Consider the following 21,056-nt stretch of genomic DNA (forward strand, 5'->3'; position numbering starts at 1 on the left):
CCTTTTTAGACTTTTCTTTTAAAAATGTTTGTACAACGGAGCTTTATCCCTCTTTTTTAGCATTGCCCTCCCCCACCTTTGGAGCAGACTGAAAGGGAAGTAGACATCATTTGATCTGATTCAGTGTCCACTTGCAATTATTTTTGTTATACTTTCATTCATGTTTCATTTATGGTCTTTCAGTTTTATTAACATTTGTTTTTCTGTGGTGTATTTTGTCAATTTTCAGAATTGTTTTCATTACTTGGAGTTGAAATCCCAAGAATCTGCTCCATCTTCCTTTTCTTTGTTTTAAAGTAGATTCAGAGCAGGAAAAGGTGCAGACATGCATACAGGCATACCTCGGAGATATTGCCGGTTTGTTTCCAGACCACTGCAATAAAAGCAAATATTGCTATAAAGCCAGTCACGTGCCTTTTTTGGTCTCCCAATGCATATAAAAGTTATGTTTACATTACATTTGGTCTATTAAGCATGCAAAGCATTATGTCTAAAAAAACCAATGTATGTACCTTAATTTAAAAATACTTTATTGCTAAAAGGAATATGCTAGCCATCATCTGAGCCTTCAGTGAAGTAGGCTTTTTGCTGGTGGAGGTTGCTGTTTGATAGCATCTAACCCACAGCAGAACTTTCAAAATTGGAGTCAGTCCACTCAGACGCTGCCATTGCTTTATCAGCTGTGTTTATGTAATATTTTAAATCCTTTGTTGTCATTTCCTAGCATCTTCACTGGAAGTAGATTCCATCTCAAGAAACCACTTTCTTTGCTCATCCATAAGAAGCAACTCTTCACCCATTAAAGTTTTATCATGAGACTATAGTAATCCAGTCCCATCTTCAAGCTCCACTTCTAATTCTTGTTCTCTTGCTATTTCTACCATGTCTGCATTTACTTTCTCCACTGAAGTCTTAAATCCCTCAAAGTCATCCATGAGGGTTGGAGTCAGCTTCTTCCAAACTCCTGTTAATATTGATGATATTTTGACTTCTTCCCACAAATCCCAGATGTTCCTAATGGCACCTACAATCCTTTCCAGATCCATCAAAGAAGTCACTGTCTATGGCAGCTGTAGCCTTACACAATGTATTTCTTAAATAACAAGACTTGAAAGTCAGAATTACTCCTTGACCCATGGGCTGCAGAATGCGTGTTGTGTTAGCAGGCACGAAAATATTAATCTCCATCAGAGCTCTTGGGTTACCAGGTGCATTGTCAGTGAGCAGTAATATTTTGAAAGGGCTCTTTTTTTTTTTTTTTTTGCCCTGAGCAGTCGGTCTCAACAGTGGGCTTAAAATATTCAGTAAACCATGTTGTAAACAGATGTGCTGTCATCTAGGCTTTGTTGTTTCATTTATAGAAAACAGGCAGAGTAGATTTAGCATAATTCTTAAAGGCCCTAAGATTTTCTGAATGGTAAACGGTCATTGGCTTCAACTACAGGTCACTAGTTGCATTAGCCCCTAACAAGAGAGTCAGTCTGTCCTTTGAAGCTAGACATTTACTTCCCTCTAGCTCTGAAAGTCTTAGATGGCATCTTCCTCCAATAAAAGGCTGTTTCATCTACACTGAAATTCTTATTCAGTGTAGCCACCTTCATTAATTAACTTAGCTGGGACTTCTGGATACTTTGCTGCAGCTTCTACATTAGCACTTCTGCTTCCCTTTGCACTTTTATGTTATGGAGACGACTTCTTTCCTTAAACATCATGAACCAACCTCTGATCGCTCCAAACTTTTCTTCTGTAGCATCTTTACCTCTCTTGGCCTTCATAGAACTGAAGACAGTTAGAGCCTTGCTCTGGATTAGACTTTGGCTTAAGGGAATGTTGTGGCTGTTTTGATCTTCTATCCAGACCACTAAAACTTTCTCTATATCATCAATAAGGCTTTTTTGCTTTCTTATATCACTTGTGTATTCACTGGAGTACCACTTTTAATTCCTTCAAGAGCTTTTCCTTTGCAGTCACAACTTGTCTGACTGGCACAAGAGGCCTTGCTTTCAGCCTGTCTCAGCTTTCAACATGCCTTCCTCACTAAGCTTAGTTAGTTATTTCTAACTTTTGTGTTCAGGTAAGAGACATGAGACTCTTCCTTTCACTTAGACACTTAAGAGGCCATTGTAGGGTTATTAACTGTCCTAATTTCAGTATTGTTGTGTCTCAGGAAATAGGGAGGCCCAGGGAGAGGGAGAGAGACGGGGGAGTGGCCTGTTGGAGCAGTCAGAACACACATTTATTGGTTAAGTTCAGTGTCTTGTATGGTTGCAGTTTGTGGCACCTCTAAACAATTACAACCGTAACGTCAAAGATGACAGATGACCATAAAAAAAAAAAAATGAAAAAGTTTGAAATAGTGTGAGAATTACCAAAATGTGACACAGAGTCATGAAGCAAGCAAATGTTGGAAAAATTTCACCTTGCTGGAGACAGGGTTGCCACAAACCTTCAACTTGTAAAAAATGCAATATCTGCAAAGCGTAAGAAAGTGGAATACGATAAAACGAGGTATGCCTGCATGTGTCACATTTAGTTATGTGTGATTTCTTGATGCAAATGTTTACTCTTTGTCTTGTCTTGTCTTCAAAGATCAGCATATACCAAGTGGGAAGACAGGAATAATAGTAGGAACTAGATTCTATTTCCCACCCACTAATTGGAATGAACACCCAAGCTTTGTGATCACCGGTTTGTGTTGCTTAAAAATAGTCAATAGCTACAAAATAATGAAAGAAGAAAAAAAGAGAACAAATGTGATACGACTTTGCTAGTTCATTTGAAGTTGAAAAGTGTTAGGTCTTACCTCGTGTATATGCATTTCTGAATAAAGTTTTGAACCCTAGAAGCAAAAGCAACCCTTTAGGGATCAGCTGTCTCCTTCTCCCTTAGCATTTATCTTGATGTCCATCCAGAGTCTCTTAAGCTCACTAACAAAGAAATTTCTGGCTACATGGCCTTTCTGCCCATATGTGTCAGTCACCCTGCCTAAAGATCATGGTCATTTCTTAGGGTGAAAATAAAGACCCACAACGTTGTGAATTGAAATCTATTTTAGAGTTATTGACTGTATTTCAGTCACATTTCTCTGACCATTTTTGTCTGCTGATTTCTGTATTATCTATTGGGGAAAACAAAACAAAAACCTCTTTGTAATTAGTTACATTAAAAGGTTAAACTCCTTAATGGGCTCCCTTTTCCCACTCGTAGCAGTATTTGTAGAGGAGTATCTTGGAAGTCTACTTCCAGTGGTCACTCTACCTATGGTAGTAATTCTTATAGGGAGTAATTTGGTGTACGTTGGTCTTTTCCACTGCTTTACCAAGCATTTGCATTTGTTTATACGTTATGTATTCTGAAAAAGCAACAGGAGGCAGTCTGAGAGTACAGAACATAGAGGTGACCTTAAGACAGGGCCCAGAAGCCAGCTCACAGTTTCATGAAGGTATTCTCAGTAAATCTGAAAGCCACCTTCTCTACCTGTGGGATGCTCAGATGTCTGTCTCCTGGTTTCTGTCTCTAGAGCATTTGTTTACCTGAGCAACCTGCTGTACCCCGTGCCCCTGATTCACAGGGTGGCCGTTGTCAGTGAGAAGGGCGAAGTGCGGGGATTTCTCCGTGTGGCTGTGCAGGCCATCGCAGGTAGGCGCCCCTCTTCTGAAATGAGGGCCGTGGGTCCTCTGCCTCGAGACAAAGGAGGCCAGTTCCATAAGGGCCGCGCTTCAGTGCAGACTGAAGAAAGCCTTTATTGCTTCCTTTCTAGCTGCTGTTCCCAAGTATCATGAGTAGATCCTGTTTGGTTTGGGCTACTGCTGTTTTGGAATAATGGGGTAAAGGGATCTCTTTAACATGAAGAACAACCCTTGGGTTACCTTTATAAAAGTCATTTGCATTTTAAATGATGTACCTTAACTGCTTCAGAAATAACAGGATTTTCAGACGGTTTCTTGCCTAATTTTCTGTCAGGATACTTCTGCTAGACGTTTCTGTACTTTGGCTGCTGTTGTGCAATGTGTGGATCAAGATGTTGACACTTTATACTTTTTTCCAAGCTGCAACCTACATTCTGAAGAAAGAATGTGGCTGTTTCCTGTAACGTTTCTGTTCTAGTTTCCAACTGCTGTGCTGTGTTTAGTGACCTCTTTCAGCCTTTCCCCGTGGAAATGCATGATAGTCACCAGCGTTGAGCTATGGAGGTCTTCACAAGTACAGTCTAATGTTTTCAAATATTTATTGAGTGTTATTGAATATGATCTTGTCAAGTGAAGGGACCAGTATTTCTAAGTATGACATTTGAACAACATCGGGAATGAAACCGATCCTTTATTCATTAGTTCATTCGAGCTAAGGAGGTGGTAAGTTTACCTGAGTAGAGTTGGAAGCAGCCTATTTGACTTTACTGCTTTGGTCTCTTTCTTTCTCACGCAAAAGACTTGTTCTTTACTGTCTCCTCTTGTATTAAAGTTTGAGAACCCTAAAGCCCACTATCTCCTATTTATTTTTATTTTACTTTCCTATATATTTTTATTATTGTAATCCAATAGGAGTCATTCCTCCTTGTCCCCATATGTAGTCTCATCCTTGCTTTTTTTTTTCTTTCTTTTTTTTTTTTTCCTCTACTTAGCGGACGAAGAAGCTCCTGATTATGGTTCTGGAATTCGACAGTCAGGAACAGCTAAAATCTCTTTTGATAACGAGTACTTTAATCAGGTGAGAAATCTGCCAGGAAGAGGAAAACCTTGTGGAAGGATAAGGAAGTAGGCAGGTTTTGTGAGGAGGATGTTCAGCACTGGAGAGCAGTTCTGCCTGGAACTAAAAAGTATAGGTTACCACAGGACAGTTAACAGAATACGGGACGTGTCTAACAATGACCGAGGTGAGGGTAGAGGCCCAGCATTTATATTGCGTTGTATTGCCTTTTTCTCAGGCAGCTCTTAGTCCACATAACTTTTCAGTCACTATTATTTGTTGGGCAAATAAATATAAGTTACGGAAATGGGGGGAAAATATGTTGTCATGCTACTTTATCATCTACTTACCCCTGCCTTGTTTTCAGAGTAACTTTTCTTCGGTTGCAATGACCCGTTCTGGTCTATCCTTGGAGGAGCTGAGGATTGTGGAAGGACAGGGTCAGAGTTCTGAGGTCATCACTCCTCCAGAAGAAATCAATCGAATGAATGACTTGGGTGTGTAATCAGAGTGTGCTATGATTGCATATGTTTTCAAAGAGGGAAAAATACTGACCATTGTCAAGGAAGATAGTTGCTTTTATCATCTAGGGATGGAGAGGTACACTCTACTCTCTGAAAGGTGCTTTGTGTGTTACTTGAACCATATGTGTGTTCATTTGACCCTCTTTAGATTTGAAGTCAAGCACTTTGCTGGATGGTAAGATGGTAATGGAAGGATTTTCTGAAGAGATTGGCAACCACCTGAAACTGGGCAGTGCCTTCACTTTCCGTGTAACAGTGTTGCAGGCCAGCGGAATCCTCCCAGAGTATGCAGATATCTTCTGTCAGTTCAAGTAAGCCGCCCCTTTGCTCTGCCTCCCTAGGCTTTTACCCCGGATGATGTCCTTTGTGCACTATAGAGCGATGTAACACTTGCCAGGTAGTACACTCTTGAGAGAGAAATGACTACCAGCCACTGAAATAAAATGCTTTCTTCACTCAAGATGGGAGTAAGAACTGGAAACATACAATGGAATGAAACAGAGTTCGTTGTGGCGAGGAGTGTGGCCACATATCCTGCTAGAAGGTTTGGTTGTGGACTGTCGCTCTCTGCCAGGAGTATAGGATCAGATCCAGATGAGCCTACTTACTAGTCTTTTTAAATGCTCTCCATGCTGAAATGTCTCGTTAATAAACAAGTATGAAAACAATGACTTATCCAACCACCAATTATGCTTATTTAATACTTGGGAAAGGGAAAATGTAAGTCATTTAAAGAGCAGCAAAATTCTGCATCCACTGAAAAAAAGCTAGTAAGTACGTCGAGAAGATGTGACAGGTTTCATTCCTCATCCACTTTCTAAGCATTTTCTATCCTATAACCCTCTGGAGCTCTGTGCTCTAGGTACTTTCATCTCAAGACCTCCAAAAAACATTTTTTTGGAGAATCTTTAAGTTTTAATACCCCCAAACATCAATATGTCTTCAGCACTTGGAAAGGGCCACAGTACAAGAGAATGAAGTCTGAGCCACCCCATTCCTAAAGCCCACAGTTTGCCACTGGTGCCACCAAAAGGCTGCTTTAGATTTCTGCCATTCATTTCCCCTCAGTATGTGCCTTAGCCTTCTCTGGGGTCCTAAAGCAGCATTGCTTTTTACATAGATTTTAGCCAAGTCCTCAATTAAATGTGATTATTACATAGTAAGCCGCTAATATCATTTGCTGTAATTATAATTGATGAAATAGTATCTGTCCAGTATAGGCTTTGGCCATTTAATGTGTTTTTGCTAATAGCCTCAGTTAGTAACTGATGTATTTTGTGGAAAAGACCTACTTGGTTAACTGACATCTGAAATGGCAATAGTGGTATGTTGACTTCTGTCCTAAAGTCTCCTAAAAAGAGAGTAGCATCTCCACCTGGCATTAGCTGTGGAGGAAAGGGCATGTTGACTCATGCTGAAAGAAGACTCAAGTTCTTCTGAGGTTTTTATAAACTCTCATCTGGCCTGCATAGGGAAAACAGAGCTGTAGAGCAATGTGAATGATTTCATGTGTCACCTCTGTGGAACCCCAGGGTATTTGTATCTGCTCCAAGCAGAGCCTTGTTGGAGTGTAGATCAGAGATCAGCTGATGCTCATGGCGCCTCTGGCAGGTACACTGTGTGGTCTGGAGAGGAAGAAATTGGAAGAAAAAAAGGAGTAAGAAGTAAGAGAAGGAAAGGGAGAGAGGTAAGGAGAAAATGAGAAGAAAGAAAATAGACGAGAGTACACGTAGTGTGGAATGCTATAGTGCCACAGCGGTATGTATTATCAGTGATTTGGATGCCTGGCAGAAGTACACCACTGTCTTCGGGCTCAGTGAATTACAGTTGACCCTTGAGCAACTCAGGAATTAGGGCACTGACCCTCCGCACAGTCAAAAATCCGAGTGTGTATCCAGGGTTCCACCATATCCGCAGTTCCGCATCTAAGGATTCAACCAACTGCCGATTGTGCAGTACCCCAGTATTTACTATGGAAAAGAATCCACGTATAAGTGGACCCACGCAGTTCAAACCTGTGTTGTTCAAAGGTCAAGTGTAATTTGGAAGACTGGTAGTTCATGATCCTGGTCTTTCTACCCCCTACTCTAAGTGTTCTTGGACTTCCCTGGTGGTCCAGTGGTTAAGACTTCGCACTTCCACTGCAGACCCTGGTCGGGGGAACTAAGATCCCACATGCCGCATGGCACAGCCAAAAAAAAAAAAAAGTATTCTCTTACTTCCATTTTTTTCTTGCAGGAGTGTGGGATGTCCTTCTGGTGCATATTTCTATCTGGCAGTAAATCTTTGAATTGAGTATTCTATAATTCTCCACTTCTTTTTATGTCAGACTAATAATAGGGAGGGAGAGAGAACAATAAAATCTCATATTTATGAGAATAAGTCAACATAGCCCACTGACTCAAATATTTCAGGAGTATTTTCTACATTTAGAGCCCTCTGGGAGACACTCACTGTCTTTTGGGGAGACAAGCAAATAAGTACATTATTACAAACAATGATATCATTGCTGTTGAAGAAAAATAGGTCTCTAGTGCTGTGGGAACATAGAACTGTTTGAGTGAGTCAAGGAAGTTTTCCTGGAAGAGGTGATATTTGAATCTCCTCCTAGCTGGTCTTAGATAGACTCCCAGGCAAGTATGCTGTCCACAGGCTTTGATACTACCTTATAGAAGCTTTAATCTGCCAAATCTTTTCTGTACAAAATGATTTCACAATTTTTATTTTCAGTAAAAAACTTTTACAAGGGAATAGGAGTTCACTGAATTCACTGTTCATACATTCACATGGCTAAGTGAGAGGGTTAGTTGATTTTTCAGTCATTTTTGACACAAAAGCTAAAATGCTACCTGAGTGATATGGAAAACGTTCTCTACAAGGAAACATAAATAACTTGACTCAGTTAAAGACTCTACTTAAGTAAGGTGCTACTTTCCGTGGGATCCAAGCTGATCCTGATAAAACCGTTAATACGAAATTCACGCGGGTCTTTTTTTTTTTCTCTTAAGCTTTTTGCATCGCCATGATGAAGCGTTCTCCACTGAACCCCTCAAAAACAATGGCAGAGGAAGTCCTCTGGGCTTTTATCATGTGCAGAATGTAAGTGACGTGGACGTTTTTGCCAAATGTTTTGCGGGTTTGTGGTACCTTGAAGCAGCTGGGGTGAGGCAGTCGTCATGTGTGGGGCCCTTTGGCTTTCTCAGCTGAAGAAGGTTGATAATCTAAGATGCTGTGTAGGGGGAGCTCTGTGATGAGAACAGACAGTGGAGGGAGCGGCCAGGGCCCTGAGCTAATCCTCAGCGGACAGAGCAGGCAGCATGTTCTCTGAATTACAGTGGGGCCTGTGAGTAGCCTGGGGGTTGGTCTGCCAATAAATCTTTTGTCGGTTTGAATGTAGTGAGTTGTTTTAGTGTTTCCTTCCTAGAATAACAAGCATGTTGCATATGAGTTTTGTTAAAGTTAATATGTTATTCTTTAAACCATAAGAGCCAAATAATTTGGTTGCAATTAATGTAGAAACTATGAAATACATTTTGTAGCTAAATTAAGATTCAGAATCTGTTTCCTTGCAGCTGATTCTATGATTAGCCCTCTAATGCCCCTTACAACTCTCTCATAAGTGGAATAAGAAAACAGACCTTCTATCTCTTCTAGAAAGATTTGCTCAACTCTGTGCAAAAGTCGTGATCCTCATGACAATAGCTAACATTCACTGAGAGCTTATTTTGTGTCAGTCATTGTTACAGGTGTGTTTTTGTGTCTTAATTCATTTAATCCTCACTTTTATGCCATATACTATCATAATCCCCACGTTATAGTTGAGATTACCGAGGCAGAGAGCACTCGAAGTCACTCACCAAGGTTACAAAGCTAGGAAGAGGCAGAGGTGGGGTTTGAACCCAGGGAAACGTGGCTCTAGCATCCAGGAGCTTCACTACTGCTTGAACAGTCTCGTTCTCCTGCCAACCATAATCCACTCCGTAAAATGCGAGAGGAAAGGGCAACTCCAGAAATGGAACAAGCAAATACAGAACACACTGTTTTCTTGTTTATGTTTAATTGTATAAATATGAGCATGCCTGTATATGATAAATATTGATTGGCTCCTGTGCACAAGGACTGTGCCTGATGCCACTGGGGGGGTGCTCAGATGGATCACAGGGTAGATTATGCCTCCGAAGAGCTTAGAATTATGATAGGGGAAATAAATGCATATTTAAACAGTAGTGATACAGGATATAGAAACATTTGAAAGGTATTCATTAAATGCAACGGGAGTAGAGAAGAGAGAGTTATTTCTACTAATGGGAAGAGTCTTTTAAGCTACATTCTTTGTTGGGGGTGGATGTTTTTGTAGAGAAAGGAGGTGGGGGAACTTCCTGAAGACTGTAGTGTAAATAAGAAAAGGTGGGTCACGCTTGGCACTGTACCTGGCACAGAGTCTGCAGTCGTGTTTTTCATACTGTTGTTGCCATTTGAGCTGGGCCTTGAAGTACAGGGATGACAGAGGTACAGAGATGTGGGAAGGCCTCCCAGGCACGGCTGAAGCCTGGGCCAGCCCTCAGGCACGGTGGAGGAGAGAGCAGGTGAAGGGAGCAGCAGATTGAGTCCAAACATTGTGTGAAGGGCAGCAGAGGGGCCAGAGGTCATTTGGGGCAGACAGTGGAGGGTGTTGAATGCCTGAAGCTTGGTGAAGTTAACTGTAGAACGAAAACCGGAGAAGAGCCCCTCTCTTTTGGTGTGAGAGGCCTTCATAGTAAAATTCCCAGCACATACTGGGTACTCAAAGTGCTGTAGTGCTGTTTGCAGCAAAAATGTGTATTTTCCTATAATAAATCTTTAGCTAATCTAGGTTGCCTTTATTCCTTATTAGATTGCAGTGGAGGTTACGGAATCATTTGTGGACTATATCAAAACGAAACCTATCGTGTTTGAAGTCTTTGGGCATTATCAGCAGCACCCACTTCACCTGCAAGGACAGGAGCTTAACAGGTTTGGACCGAATGAGCAAAGATTTTTGTTATTGATATTACTGCTGTTGTTATTGTTGTTACTGTCACTTGCTGGAAAAGAAGAAGTCTTTTGAGGAATTAAGATAGGTAAATAACAGTTTTATATATTACCCTATGTTTCCATTTCAGAAACATCACCATCTTTCTTCTAAGCCACCCAGTCACTAACTGTAGGTAGAGCAAACTGAGTTTTGCCCAGGTGACCTTGAGTACTGTCTTTTTGTAGGAAGAGACTTTGAATAGGATAGGAAGTTGAGGTGATAGGGATATAACCTGAAAGTTGTGTATAATTGGTCCTAACCGCCCAGAACTTTATGAAGCATAAAGCTACTATGAAGCATGTGTCTCTAAGTGGAGACATCAAAATTGGGGAGGAGGACAATGATGGGGACTTCGGGATGATGGCAGAGTGTCCTTCTTAACAGAAAAAATTTTCTTATTTGTGAGCTCTGACTTACAAGGGGACTTTTATCAAAATGTCTTAGCCTCAGTTTTACTGTGTGGGTTTATATCTGATATCTGATAAGGTACCAGAGTTGAAAGTACAAATGATCCATTTTTAAAGGGGATTTAAACACGCCACTAATACCAGTCTTGAAGAACTGTTTAGTCTTGAAGAACTTCTGTCTTCCTTTGCAGTCCACCCCAGCCATCTCGACGATTCTTCCCTCCGCCCATGCCACTATCCAAGCCAGGTGAGCACAGCTGCATTCTTTGTATGATGTACATCTCTTATTCTGAGTGACTTTTCAGATAAAAAAATCATATTCAAATTCCTACTCCACTTCTGTGCATCCTTGTGTGTTCCGGTGTCCAGTAGGAACGAGAATTGTTGGCTCCTGATGGAAATAAGAGGTGCCAAACAATAGGGCTCTATATCCCCGCTGATACTGTGGTCTTCTTACTGCAGATTTTGATAAGCTCCGTGTTCCTAAATCTCTCTGCTTTGTGTGTAACTCCCTTTAACTGTCAGGTGACTGGGCACTCCTTGGCATACTACATTTATTCCGCATGTTCATGTATCCTGTTCTGATTTTTCTTTGTTTATTTTCATCCCTTTTCCTCGTTGCCCACTTGCCTCATTCCCACCCCGCCCTGTGCTCATTCTCCACCTCTGTGCTCCTCGCCTCCGTCCTGCCTTCAGACCATGAGAGAAAGATTGAGCTGATTCGGTTTCTCATATCTGACTATGTGAATGTGCATGTGTTGGACACATTTTCTGAGCACGCCAGTGTGCTCGCATCCTCCGCCATTGCCACCTTCCAGGATGAGGCTGACCCAATGCCGCCTTTTCTCTTTCTGCCAGTTCCCAGCCGCCAGACCGAGAGGGTACCTAAACGAGATGGTTAGTAGCTAAAATTGGCTCTGCCTTAGATTTAGAACCATCCTCAGAGGCTGGTCCTAAAGCCTGGCTCTCCGTGTATGAAACACCGACGTTTCTGTTTGCTACTTGACGTGCATGTAGAGTTCAGCACGTTGTCAAGATCATAGCACATTTCCTTCAGAGAGGTTTTTAGGAAGCACCTTCTCTATTTATGCCCCTTTCATATCATCCAGGGGGGTGGGGGGTGGGGGGGCTCCTTATATTTGTTGGTGTGGATTCTTTGCAATGGTATTTTTAATTTTAAAGGATTTTTTTACTGGTAGCTGGCTTTTTGTAATGCTCTAGTTTTGCTTTCTGACCCTCAGATGCCCACCAGAGCCATTAACCCCCTATCATCTTCTTGACTAGCATCATCACCAGCTTACCTGGAATTCAGCTGGGGTGAACAATGCTGATAGGCCATGCCTCTGAATAGCGGTGTATGAGTCACACAGCCCCTTTAGATGCATTGTGTCTGTGGATCCTCACAACATCTTTTTAGATAGTAGGCAGGATATTATGATCTTCATTTTCTAGTTGAGGAGACAGACTCCCAGAGGTTAAGTGACTCAACCAAAGTTTCATAGCTAGTTAGTGGTTGAGCGATAATTAGATCCCAAGTCACTGGACTCACACCACTGCTCCCAGGTTCAGAGCAGAGAGCCCTCTTTGTATTGCCAAGATTTCAGAATTTCTACATAGTGTTTCAAAATGCCCACCACGTGGAATCTGAAATTCTTGAAAGTACGGGGGTTTTGGCTAATACATTTCATCAGTACAGATAAGAATATGGAGTACAGATAAGAATCTGAAGAAAATGGGTAACATGAGATCATTTACAGAATCCTGTATTTACAGATGAGACCAGTGGTTCCCAAACTTGTCCACACATTAGAATCACCTGGGGGGGCTTCAAACCTCTCAGAGGGCTGAGTCCCACCCCTAGAGACTGTGATTTAATTGGCTGGCGGTGTGGCCTGGGCCATCTTTAAGATCCCCAGGTGACCCTCGTGTGCAGGGAGGTTCAGGAACCACTGGGTTGGAGGATGGGTCTTTCCCGCCACAGCAGCTTTGATGAGGCCCTGTGATGAGCGAGGCTCGCCCCACATTGCCTGTCCCACATTGTTACCGTGCTCTGCATGCCGCAAATGTGAGAGTCTAAGGAAGGTTTTTTAATGGTTTTGTGAGCACATTTACTCTGCATGAAACCTGTTTTCTCATCATTGGGTAGTTTGTTGAGAGGGAAAAAGATGCTGACTCTCCGTTTTCCTTGTTCTCTGAAGTTAGAGGTACTAATATAGTTGACGGTGAAGTTTCTCTGGCTCTTCTGCACTGAAATCTATCCCCTCACTCTCGCTGCCTTTCCCAAGTGTGTCCTTGAAGACTGACATTAGAGAAGTTTATACCTTTGCTGAGTAGACTTGGACCAAATTTTAACATTTTCCAAAAACTTTTAAAAGTTCCAGCCACCAAGTTAAATACCATGAGCAAAACCAGCCTTGGCCAGAGCATGAGCAAGTACGATCTTCTGGTTTGGTTTGAGATCAGTGAATTGGAGCCCACAGGAGAGTAAGTCCAACTTTATAAATTTTTAAATATGGCAACTTTTCCAAAATTAGAAAATGTCATTTTGAGTCTCTCGTCTTTGGGCTCACAGAACAGTGTCACATTTCAGTTTTGAACTGAATTTGGGGTGGGGAGGGTCTTTATATTATTCTTTGAATCAGATGTTTGTCAGAGAACTGTCTAGTATAATAATGTACCTTCTTGTTAGCAATAGCGAGATTGTGAAGAATGGCACTTTGCTATGAGGGAAGACAACCTGCAAAGTGGGTTTTAGCAGCAGCAAAGCAAAGGGAGTCAGAAGCGTATTGCACATAAAAGGGCCAAAGGGGATTAGGGGACAGAATGTTTCTGTAGACCAAGGTTTGTCAGCCTCTCACTACTTGGGGCCAGATGGTTCTCTGTTGTTGGGGGTTGTCCTGTGCATTGTAGGATATTTAGCTGCATCCCTGGCCTCTACCCATAAGATGCCAGTAGCACCTCCCCTCCTGCTGTGACAACAGACATTGCCAGATGGCCCCTAGGGGTCAAAATTACCCCCAGTTGAGGACCACTGGCCCAGATCAGAATGATCAGCATCAGCTTACTCTCTGTGTATGAGCTGTGTTAGACTAAGTGACGAATGTAATTACTGTTTCTAGTTGTCTCAGAAATGCTTTTGAAAAACACAAAAGAGATCCCTCTCCCGAAACAGAGGCAAGGGGCTGTATCAGTTAGTGTAAAGGGTAGGGGATAAATGTTATCTTAATGATCCTCTATTTATAATGCTGGGTAATACCATTATGATCACCTCCATAAAACATTTATTGAGTTCCTACCGTGTGTGAGGTTTGGCTCTATCGATCCTATATAGAGTTGTCAGTAGTGACATTGCTTCGAGGAATTTGACTTTCCACAGACAGATCTATAATGTGATTATAACTTGCATTATGAGGGAGCAGTAGTTACAGTAAATGGTTTCTACTGAGTTAATTGCTTTCTGATTCTTAAAAAATGATCTAGAATCTGAAATTATCTCTTTCTTATCTCCTGACACTTACCATTGCAGTTATATGTTATTTATGGAACTATCTGTTAGAGAGCTGGGATTGGAGCCAAAAGATGTTACTGCCCTATGAATACTTCAGTCTAGTCAGGATGATGAGACATACATATGTGGAAAGGTTTACTAAATGCATAGGACTGTCCAATTAAATGTCCACCCCAGATGGTGAGAAAGACATGGGATCAGAGGTTAGAAAACAAAGACCACTGAGGGCTGGAGTGACCAGGGAGGACCTTGCAGGTGAAGTGGCACTTAGCACAAGCATTCTGTCTAATTGCTTTCTTTTACATTTCTGTTTTTATAGGTATATTCCAGCTGTGGTTGATCATACAGCAGGCTTGCCCTGCCAAGGGACATTTTTGCTTCACCAGGTACTAATGAAGGAGCAAAAGAGGGCTTAGAAGGGAACACCAAAAAAGTTAGAATAAGAAACATAACTCTCTGTTTCTCTGCTTTTTTTTAATCTCCATTTCAAGGGTATTTGGAGGTCAGGGGACATTGCCCTATCATTTTTTTTTTCTCCTTTCCTTAATGTTTCTCAAACCTTGGCTTATATTTATTGATATATACCCTGGCTTTTATGTGTAAATATATATATATATGGGTTTTTTTTTGTTTTTTGGGTTTTTTTTTTTTTGCGGTACTCAGGCCTCTCACTGTTGCGGCCTCTCCTGTTGCGGAGCATAGGCTCCGGACGCGCAGGCCCAACGGCCATGGCTCACGGGCCCAGCCGCTCTGCGGCATTGTGGAATCCTCCCAGACCAGGACACGAACCCGTGTCCCCTGCATCGACAGGCGGACTCTCAACCCCTGCGCCACCAGGGAAGCCCCGTAAATATATTTTAAAAGAGCTATCTTGAAAGACTTTATTTCATTCAGTTACGTAGTAATTTGTGCAGCTCCCATGTTATTTTATACAATTTTCACTTGGTGATGTTTGGAAACTCTGCTTTCACAGCCAAAAGTTCTTAATGGAGATTGAAGATGAAGGTTTCAGTGGACTAAAAATCTGGCCATGAAATGTAGGTCCCCCTTTGGCAAATCAAAAGTAGATTTAGTCAGTGCCCAAAAGTGCTTATGAGCCAGATGGGCACACTCGGGGACTTTCAATCTGGGCATCAGTTCTTAAAAGCCATATCAGAACCTGGCTCTTCCTCAGTCCCTGACCTGTGTCCCTTTGTTCAGAATAGCAGTGTGGACAGCATTTCCCCTCCCCCTCCATACCTCCCCTTCCATACCTCCCCTTCCTGCCCATCAGACAATCCAGAAAACAACAGACAAGAGGAAATAAGAGATTGTCCCAGCTAAATTGCAACCCTGCTCCATTATCTAGGGCATCCAGCGAAGGATCACAGTAACCATTATCCATGAGAAAGGGAGTGAACTCCACTGGAAGGATGTCCGTGAGCTGGTGGGAGGTGAGTATGTTCCAGCAGCTGAGGACGGGCCTTAGCGGAGTGACTGCTCCCTGTTCGGAGCACAGGGAGTGTGCGGAAGGCTGCCCTGGAGAGCGTGACTGTCAGAAGAGAGTCCTTGAGTTGGAAACTACTCTTGTTTCCCAGCTCCCTTCATCAGTTATTCAACCTACCATTGTTTTTCTCAGTGTCTGTGGGAGCAGTTCTGGGCCCGAGGCTGTGAGAGGGCCTAAGAGAAGTCTCCGCTCCTTGTGAGCTTGGGGTCTAGTGAGGAGACAGCGTGTGTGCATGTACAGAGCATTTTGATGAGTGAGTACCAAATGAGAACAACTGAAAGACCTGTGCTAAAAGAGTTGCCGACAAAAAAGATCCAGGAGAACTGGGTTAGCTTGTGGGAGATGATCTGAGTAGATTTGAGAGAACTTAGAGGGTTTCGTTTTTCTGCAAGCATTTGGAGTTAGAGTCAGCAATGTCTAACGTGCAAATGGCTAGAAATCTATGGCCAGAGTGGGGAGACTAAACTAAAGCACCATGAGAGGAAAGAGTGGCCAAACAGCATAAGCTGTAGAACGAGAGCCTAAGGCAGGGGGTCTGAACCTAGTTTTGCCATGGACCCCTTTGGCAGTGGTGAAGCCTCAGAATTATGTTTTTAAATGTAGAAAATAAAGCACTTAGGACTACAAAGGGAACTACTAATATTGAAATACAATTGTTAAACTACTAAACAAATTTGTAACATAAGCTCTTCAGTGATGTGGTCAATAAGCAGCAGGTCTAATTTCTATCATTTCAAAGTGGTGATGAATGTCAAGATCCTTCACATTAGTGTGATACGAAAACATCTGTGATTTCTGCTGGGGACAGAGGTATGGGTACTGCTGATTCTCCTGTGGTTTGTGCCCTCCCCTCATAATTGCAGGGAAAGGCAAATTTCAGTTAGAGGTTCCTGAAAATAAAGTTGTAATTTTTTTTTCCCATCCAGTTCAGACCTCCTGAATTCTAATCATAAACCCCTTGCGTATCTGTGGACCAGATTAAGAAGGCCTGGAAGGAAGATTATACTCTGTCCTATCTGGGGCAGTGGTTTTCAAGCTGTTCAAGATTAATTATTACATAAAACAAGAGAGATGCTTTCTGACCAGAAAGGGTGGGGTGCAGAGGCAGCAGTTAACTAAGGCTTCTCTATAACCCTATGGCTTATTATTTTTATAACAAACGTGAAATGTGGCAGGTGCTTTTCTGAATGCTCTAAAAATATTAGTTTATTTAATATAACATAACAAACATATAATATGATCATAACAATCTTATAAGGGAAGAATTGTTATTCCCACTTCACAGGTGAGGAAAGTGAGGCTCAGAGGCTGAGCATATGCCCAGGCCGCACAGATAGTTAGTGTTGGAGCTGACATTTGAACCCAGGCAGTCCTGCTCCAGAGACTGTGTTCTTAACCTCTATGCAGTGCTGCATCCCCTACTGTTATTTGAAAACAGCATTGTAAGATTTTGAAAAAGAAAGTGGTGTAATGAAGGCAGTGGCTTAAGAAGTTTGTAGAAGGTGAGTGTGGGATGGCTTGGACAGGGGGAGACGTGAGAGCAGTAGGGAGACCAGTTAAGTGGCTGTTGCCATGTCTGAGATCAGAAGGGGATGACCTTCGTGAGCAGGGCAGTGATGTTGGAAATTAAAGCTGAGACAGATATGAGAAGCTCTTTGAACAAAGTAAGTTTTCACCGTTGGCTAAATGTGGGATGTAAAGGGGAGATAGAATATGGAGAAGAAAGGAGGGCCAAGAATTACAGAATTAGACTGTAGGATTATAACTGACCAAACAACGCTTCCGGCACCTGAAATTACACAGAGATTTGACAGTCTCTTTTTGGCCTAATGAATTACCACTTTGTTTCTATTTATTTATTTATTTATTTATTAAAATCAGTTGATTTTTTAAAAAATTAATTAATTTATTTTTGGCTGTGTTGGGTCTTGGTTGCTGTGCGCAGGCTTTCTCTAGTTGCGGCAAGCGGGGGATACTCTTCATTACGGTGCACGGGCTTCTCACTGCAGTGGCTTCTCTTGTTGCAGAGCACAGATTCTAGGCGTGCGGGCTTCAGTAGTTGTGGCTCCCGGGCTCTAGAGTGCAGTCTCAGTAGTTGTGGCGCAAGGGCTTAGTTGCTTCGCGGCATGTGGGATCTTCCTGGACCAGGGCTCGAACCCGTGTCCCCTGCATTGGCAGACAGATTTTTTTTTAAAATAAATTTATTTGTTTATTTATTTATTTTTGGCTGCATTGGGTCTTCGTTGCTGCACGTGGGCTTTCTCTAGTTGCGTTGAGCGGCAGTTACTCTTCGTTGCAGTGCACGGGCTTCTCACTGCGGTGGCTTCTCTTGTTGCGGAGCACGGGCTCTAGGTGCACGGGCTTCAGTAGTTGCAGCACGCAGGCTCGGTAGTTGTGGCTCGCGGGCTCTAGAGTGCAGGCTCAGTAGTTGTGGCTCGCGGGTTCTAGAGCGCAGGCTCAGTAGTTGTGGCGCACGGGCTTAGTTGCTTCACGGCACATGGGATCTTCCTGGACCAGGGCTCGAACCCGTGTCCCCTCTATTGGCAGGCGGATTCTTAACCACTGCACCATCAGGGAAGTCCTACCACTTTGTTTTTAAACGTACCCATGTTCTGGTTTCTTTCTTCTTTCTCTCAGGCCGGATTCGGAATAAAGCTGAGGTGGACGAAGCCACAGTTGATGCCATCCTCTCCTTAAATATCATCTCTGCCAAGTACCTGAAGTCTTCCCACAACTCTAGCAGGTGGGGCACCCGGGGAATGTGGTGAGTCAGCCCTAGGGGGGTTGATTGATTCACTGTAGATTCCTTGTTCATTAATGACTTTCCCCTTCTCACTTCAAAGTTCCCTGTTTCCTCCCCTGTCTGCCCTGCTCTTCAAAAATAAAAACATAAATCACTGGAGATACATGTATGTGATGATACCCCCAGAGAATGGAAATGTTCTATCCCCTGGGGAGTTTGAGTAGATGTAATACAGTGACAGAGAAAAAGCAGAAAAAGAAAACTCAGCATGCCACCCAAGGGTTTAAAAGTACAAATTAATTACGGCTAAGACTAAATGTTTTCCTATGAAGTGATTGCTGTGGAGAAAGACCTCTCGGCCTGGGGTGTCATGGGAGCATGCCCTCCAAGGTATAGTGAACCCTCTTGTGTTCATCTTTGCTGCTGCCAGTATCGGCTCAAGGAGTCTCAGTGTCTGCTTTTCATTTTCCTTTATGCAAAAAGGCAATAAATTATTATAAACTCTTCTGACTAAGATTGGCTGCTATAAATAATGAATTTTATTTTAAATTAGTTTCCCTTAGAATTCCATTTTATAATCAAGTGATGACAATGCATAAAGTACCTAGCCGTTCTACATTCCCGTGTCAGACTGGAAATAAATCTGCTGGGGCGCTTTTACCTCCCTGGGAAAGGAGTCCCGTCATCGTGCACAGAGACTCCCATTTCTCTACGTGGTGAGGGCTAGGAAACAGGAGTGGCTGTGTGTTCTAATGTGGGCTCAGAACTCAGCCTTCGAATTACAGGAATTCTCTGTGGTCTGCCTGTTCCTAAAAAAGTTGCTCACATGTGTTGGCAAGAGGGAGAGGAAAAATGAGACAATAAGCAAAAGCAGAAATGAAAAGTTTGGGCCAGGATTAATTTCTTTACATTGTTTCTTTGTGTTACTGTTTTGCATGGGAGTGAGGAAAAGGAAACAAATGTCTGTTTGCTTTTTGCCAGTCAGGGGAGCTGGCAGGAGCTGTGGACACAAAGGGAAGGTGGGTGAGAGGGTGTGTACCTATGTGGAGGGGGTGTGGCAGAGGTAAAGTAGGGTGCTTTGACCCCCGCCTTGGCCTATTCCTGGGCAAAATCTTGAACAATACCATTTCTCTGAAGTCAGCATTAACCCCACATAGCGTTCCCTCTTCTGCCAGACATTTACAGCAAGTATTCAGCTGGCATTCACCACATTTTCCTTGCAACTATGAGAAATATATCTTAAACTTCCCTATGGTACTTAGCATAACAGGGAAAAATGGTGTTTGGTTGAAGTGCTGGTTATGTTAAACTTGCCTACATTAGAGTAACCTTCAAAAGTCCTTTGATTCCTGTCCGGCAGCGTGTCACATGCTGTAGAAGATGAATTTGGCTTTGTTAGAAGCAGTTTATCTTTCCCAGTAGAAGCTTAGAGTTAATCAAAAAAGTTGCTGGGACTTCCTTGGCGGCGCAGCAGTTAAGAATCTACCTGCCAACGCAAGGGACACAGGTTTGAGCCCTGGTCCAGGAAGATCCCACATGCCGCGGAGCAACGAAACCTGTGTGCCACAACTACTGCGCCCACGTGCTGCAACTACTGGAGCCCGCGTGCCTACAGCCCGCGTGCCACAACTACTGAGCCCGTGTTCTGTAACTGCTGAAGCCTACGTGCCTAGAGCCCGTGCTCCACAACAAGAGAAGCCACCACAGTGAGAAGCCCATGCACTGCAATGAAGAGTAACCGCTGCTCGCCGCACCTAGAGAAAGCCCGCATGCAGCAACAAAGACCCAACACAGCCGAAAAGGTTAGAAAAAAAAAAAAGTTTAAAAAAAAAATTGCTAAAGTCAAGAGTAATAAAAAGAGGAATTTCCCTGGTGGTGCAGTGGTTAAGAATCCACCTGCCAATGCAGGGGACACGGGTTTGAGCCCTGGTCCAGGAAGATCCCACATGCCGCGGAGCACCTAAGCCCATGCGCCACAACTACTGCGCCTGCACAACTACTGAAGCCCGTGCGCCTAGAGCCCGCGCTCCGCAACAAGAGAAGCCACCGCAATGAGAAGTCCGTGCACTGCAAGGAAGAGTAGCCCCAGCTTGCCGCAACTAGAGAAAGCCCACGCACAGCAGCGAAGACCTAACACAGCCAAAATATAAATAAATAAAAATTTTAAAAAGAAGATACAGACTTTAAACACTTGTTTTAACTTAAAGTATATAAATGTACATTAATTTGTCAAGCTCCTGCTGTAGGGCCAAGGCCTTTTCTTTAATTGTAGGCTCATTTATTAGACTTCTGACTGTCTTTCTTGCAAAGCCACACCCATAATTCATCACCTATGTTTTTCAATTTGGTGGAACTAGAAGCCTATGAATAAAATCTAAGTGCAAAATCCTTTAAACTTTTTATCATATATCATCAAAATTTTATTTCCCTCTTTCTTTTACATTGATCTCACCCAAACTTAACAGCTGTTTTTTAAACAATTCACCATTATCAAGTCTTTTTTAAATGTTCAATTTATTTTTCACACTTAGTTTTGTGTTTCACACTGAGCAAAAATTCTTTTTGCCCTCATGTTTCAGTGATTTATCTAATATTTAATTAAATTAGATAATTATTATAACAAACACAACCACATAAACAGGTTTGTAG

General features: G+C 42.5%; 1 protein-coding gene across 2 annotated transcripts in view; it reads left to right on the top strand.

Annotated features, from left to right (window-relative positions):
* Positions 1–21,056, top strand: part of KIF1B (kinesin family member 1B) — a 130,195-nt gene that overhangs the window by 93,892 nt on the left and 15,247 nt on the right. For both annotated transcript variants that reach the window (XM_065888131.1, XM_065888124.1), the window contains 11 exons: positions 3,521–3,639; positions 4,622–4,707; positions 5,054–5,183; positions 5,359–5,521; positions 8,219–8,309; positions 10,084–10,202; positions 10,862–10,917; positions 13,046–13,154; positions 14,498–14,564; positions 15,527–15,611; positions 18,302–18,407. In XM_065888131.1, the coding sequence (XP_065744203.1) occupies positions 3,521–3,639; positions 4,622–4,707; positions 5,054–5,183; positions 5,359–5,521; positions 8,219–8,309; positions 10,084–10,202; positions 10,862–10,917; positions 13,046–13,154; positions 14,498–14,564; positions 15,527–15,611; positions 18,302–18,407 (1,131 nt within the window). The remainder of the gene's footprint in view (positions 1–3,520; positions 3,640–4,621; positions 4,708–5,053; positions 5,184–5,358; positions 5,522–8,218; positions 8,310–10,083; positions 10,203–10,861; positions 10,918–13,045; positions 13,155–14,497; positions 14,565–15,526; positions 15,612–18,301; positions 18,408–21,056) is intronic.

The sequence above is a fragment of the Phocoena phocoena genome, chromosome 1 (genome assembly GCF_963924675.1).
Source record: "Phocoena phocoena chromosome 1, mPhoPho1.1, whole genome shotgun sequence".
Taxonomy (NCBI): Eukaryota; Metazoa; Chordata; class Mammalia; order Artiodactyla; family Phocoenidae; genus Phocoena; species Phocoena phocoena.